The sequence below is a fragment of the Triticum dicoccoides genome, chromosome 6A (genome assembly GCF_002162155.2).
Source record: "Triticum dicoccoides isolate Atlit2015 ecotype Zavitan chromosome 6A, WEW_v2.0, whole genome shotgun sequence".
In the NCBI taxonomy this organism is placed as follows: Eukaryota; Viridiplantae; Streptophyta; class Magnoliopsida; order Poales; family Poaceae; genus Triticum; species Triticum dicoccoides.
In genome coordinates, this window is record NC_041390.1 from 39768548 (window position 1) to 39772663 (window position 4116).

The 4116-nt window shown below is 39.5% G+C and overlaps 1 protein-coding gene across 1 annotated transcript in view; it reads right to left on the reverse strand.

Moving 5' to 3' along the window:
- Positions 1 to 2534: 2534 nt before the first annotated feature.
- The window catches only part of LOC119315592 (S-(+)-linalool synthase, chloroplastic-like), a 7141-nt gene continuing 5559 nt past the window's right edge, over positions 2535 to 4116 (reverse strand). The window contains exons 2-4 of the mRNA XM_037590151.1: positions 3664 to 3802; positions 2968 to 3207; positions 2535 to 2807 (exon numbers count right to left, since the gene is read on the reverse strand). Coding sequence (XP_037446048.1) covers positions 2535 to 2807; positions 2968 to 3207; positions 3664 to 3802 — 652 coding nt within the window. The remainder of the gene's footprint in view (positions 2808 to 2967; positions 3208 to 3663; positions 3803 to 4116) is intronic.

Sequence of the window (4116 nt, forward strand, 5' to 3'; positions counted from 1 at the left end):
GGATCAGTGCTTGGGGCTGGTGTGCTACGGTTGGTTTAGGCATGTGTCCAACAAGGCGGCGGCCACTATAAGATACTCTCCTGAGTTAGGACGGGTTTCGAATTTGCTGCTATTATGAGAAAAAATAAGAGAGAAAGGAATGTGATTTTTGCTGCTACTATATGATGCTTTGTTGTTACTGTTTTCTGTTTATTGTATCAACTGTTTGTCGTGTGAACTACCCATCAGATTTAGGCTCGGATGATTCAGATAGGATGGAAGATGCGTAGGAATCGTCTGTGACATTCTCAATGAATTCGATCCCTCGCCGGCGAGCTTCATCATGTAAGACCTTTAGTAATTTCATTCAAATTTATCTAGCAACAATTGCATGACTCTAGACCTGAACAATTGCACCCTATGAAAAAAAGATTACACACAATGTGGGGTTGGTGTAGATGAGATAGGGGTGGGCCAACAATCATTACAGGTCGGTCGACCTGCCACAGGACCGGACATGTTCGAGAAAACTCAATCCGATGGCCGCATGTGTCGTGTCTTCTCTTTCGACCTAACTTGTTATGTGGACGTAGTTGGATTTTTATTTAGCTAATCTGTGCTTGCTGAAATTCTCATATGATGCATGCGTTCATGGATGAGAATGTGGATTAATTGATAAATTCAATGAAGAGTATACAGGGGAAGAATGTTTTATAAGATACGAGCCTTCTTTCCCTAAGGGTTGCTTGGTATTTCTGCTTTTTAATATTGATAACATAGGTGCATATTCTTCTTAAATCTGAAACATATATGATCTTAAATTGTTTTGCATAATCTAGAATTTAGTTCATGGGCTCAGTTTGTACTTCGCCGTTCTGGTGAGAATAAGAGGTATTTTTAACTATATACTCACATATATTTGAGATAAACATGGGATTGTCAAAGTAGTCATGGAAAGCAGTGGTTACTCAATACAGTGGATAGTAAAAGTTCGTTTACACCGATATTAAGGATGGTGCATGCATCAAGTGTAGATGACACAAGGATGGTGCCCACAATCATTACAAGTCCGTCAATAGACGAGGCTGCAGGAAAGAGCTCGCGAAAGTAGTGTGCTAAGTGTTATTACCAAGCTCGTCACCTTAGGATTCATCATTCATCGTGAATAGGCGGACAACTTGACCACCATCGGCGGTAGTGATGAGGAGGAAAAGCCGCAACGTTGATGGAGCGCTAGGGACATGTCATGATTTATTTTTCCCGTGGCAACGCACGGGCTCTTTTGCTAGTAGATGACCTAACTTTGTACTAACTTTGTACAAAGTTAAGTCATCTCTATTTTGGAACGGAGGGAGTAGTATTCTGTGAGTTAGTTACTGGACTAGCTACAAAGTAGGCCGTGGACTGAGCATTTTTAGTCTGCATGCCAGCTGAGTCTGCATGCCTAACTCTTCTCCATTGTGTGTTCTTGAGAGTAGAGAGAAACTCAAGAGAGAGTTGAGAGGATAGGAAGCAGATAAGCGGCGCTGAGAGGAGGCGGCACCAACACTATATTAATACTGATGGGGTGTCGTCAATTGTTCGAGCACACGGGAATAGTCTCTGATGCGCAAGTTTTGGCGTGGCTCCCATCTGATGTTCTGGTCGAATATGTTGTGCTACTAGGCAGTTACTGCTGATCAGCCGTGAAGTCTTACAAGCGGCACGCCTTTTCCTTTTTCTTACGGCGCGACTGTGCCCGCCGCCACAGCTACAAGAAAAATACTGTCTTAATATATATCCAATATCCGTGCGGCCTCTTGAATGATGCACCCGTAATTGCTAGCTGGTGTGAAATGCTAGACAGAAATCAAATAATCCGCTATATAATATATTTGCACTCCAGTGAATTTTAAGTGTACCATCCAGTTTACACTTCTTTGCTACGTGTGTGGGTAACTCTGTCTACAATTTATTTTGTCTTTAATGAGACAAAAATCCCACCGGAGAAGGTTCTAGCAACTACCAACATACTTCTGTCAGTGATGTGGGTATCAGCTCTTAATTTTATTTCACTTGTATATGAATGGTCCCCGTCATAAATTGGGAAAACCAAAACCCTGTTTGCAATGTGGGTCTCCTGCGAATGGGTGTTTTTCTTTGCCCTTATGAGATTGGTATCCTTTCAAATATATTTTTTCGTGTCTACCCATCTGCCTTATTGTGTACAGAGAGCATTGCTAGAACTAAATGTAAGCCATCTCAGGCACCAGAACTATCTGCATATCGTCAGAATGTTGCACAAACCAACAATCTTTTCATACATTCACAATTTCATATACAAAGTATTTCGCAGCGTCCAGTGCCTATCAATTCATATGCATCTCATCATACATTTCAACACTGCATGGAGTTGTAGGCTGTTCCCATGTATGTTTATCATCTTATCATGTGAAACACATATGCGAATTGTGCAGGATGTTAGTCAACATCCTACGTGACAACCCTACCAAAAACTAATGCACTACATTTATAAGATTTATATGCAATATAATGTGATAGAATGCATGATTGATTTAGAAGAGCAACATCCTTGTATAATCCTCAAGGACGGGGAGCTTCTGCTCATCGTCGTAGCCATACATGACGCGGACCATCCTCGCAAAGTTTAGTGATGCTGTCATGAAGCTATGCGATAGTGTTGACTTTGTCGGACAGAAGCATTCCCTGTTCAGACCCTCCCATTCACTCCCGATCATCTCCAACATGTGTTTCTCTGCATCACCACGAGGATTTTCTCTTTGGTACAACTCTTTGTATGATCCATCTAGCCCATTTTGGGATTCATCCTGCATGAGACAAAGAATGAAAATGTTAGATCATGCCTTATTTGGTCAATATTGACGTGGATGTTGACCCGCCATGCTATGAACTGAATGAATTTATCTAAAATTATTGTTAGTGCTAATCCTATGTTCTTATGTGATCAAGTTCTTGGTGTGTTCAGACCATTGCACTGCCCATGTCGTCCAAGAGCCTCATTATCTTTGCAGGGCAGGAGATGATCCGATGGATGTCGTCATTGTTGCCCTCTGGTAATTCATGCCCCAACATGAATAAAAGATGCATGAATACAAGTGGAGCTCCTGAAGTGACAATCCCATTTCTTAGATAGTCCTCGGATGTAGGGATCTGATTAGTAGATAACCATTTGCCCTCGATCATGAATCCATCAAACAAAGTTGCCCACTGTAAGAAGAAAAAAGGCAAGCATGTCGGATTAATTTTTCCACTCTTATTTTACTATCTATTACTTTTGTAAATACAACTAGGTAATTGTGCATGTGTTGCAACAGGTGCACATATATTTTGTATGTAATCATCGCGATTTACATGCCATTTTAGTGTTAGTGCGACTACATACCAAAAAGAAACTTTAGCTGATAACTGAATCAATACTTATTACTTATAGGCTTACCAAAGAAAATAATGTGATTTTGTGTGATAAGCCAATAAAACATGGGATAGTTAAGACGATTCAAGGAAATTTGGTTGGGAAAATCAGTAAAACAGGGAACGGAGGAGGTGGTGTGGGGATGGAGACGATGGACGGAAGATAGGAACATAGGTGGTACCGTTGTTATATTTAGTTTCTTAGGAAAAATCAAATTAAGGAGAAATAAAGAACCATTCTAGTAGACATACTGCTTTCTTGAGATGATTGATAGGGCTCAATCCATGCTCTTTTCTGACTATATCGGCGATATCACTTGTGATAGTGTAAAGAGCCTTGTAACATGATATCATGTAGCTCGGGAGTGAATCAACAGCTGCAAGATCCCACCTGTCAATAATGTGCAATTTTTGTGTGAAACTTTGATAAAAACAATATTTTTATAGCATTTATATGGTCTTAAGCTTAAGTAATCATTGAGTTTTTATTCCATTAGCAAAGTAGATGCCATTTTGGACCTAAACAATCTCTAATATGCAATATTTTTTGCTTTTTGCTTGAATATAGAATAGATAATTAGAAAACTATTAATATTTTAAAATATTTCTCATAAAGACACAATGTTGATTTCAAACCAACATTAAAACATCTGCATATATTATATGTCAAAGTTAAAGAAGTATGAATATCTCATTGGATGTATT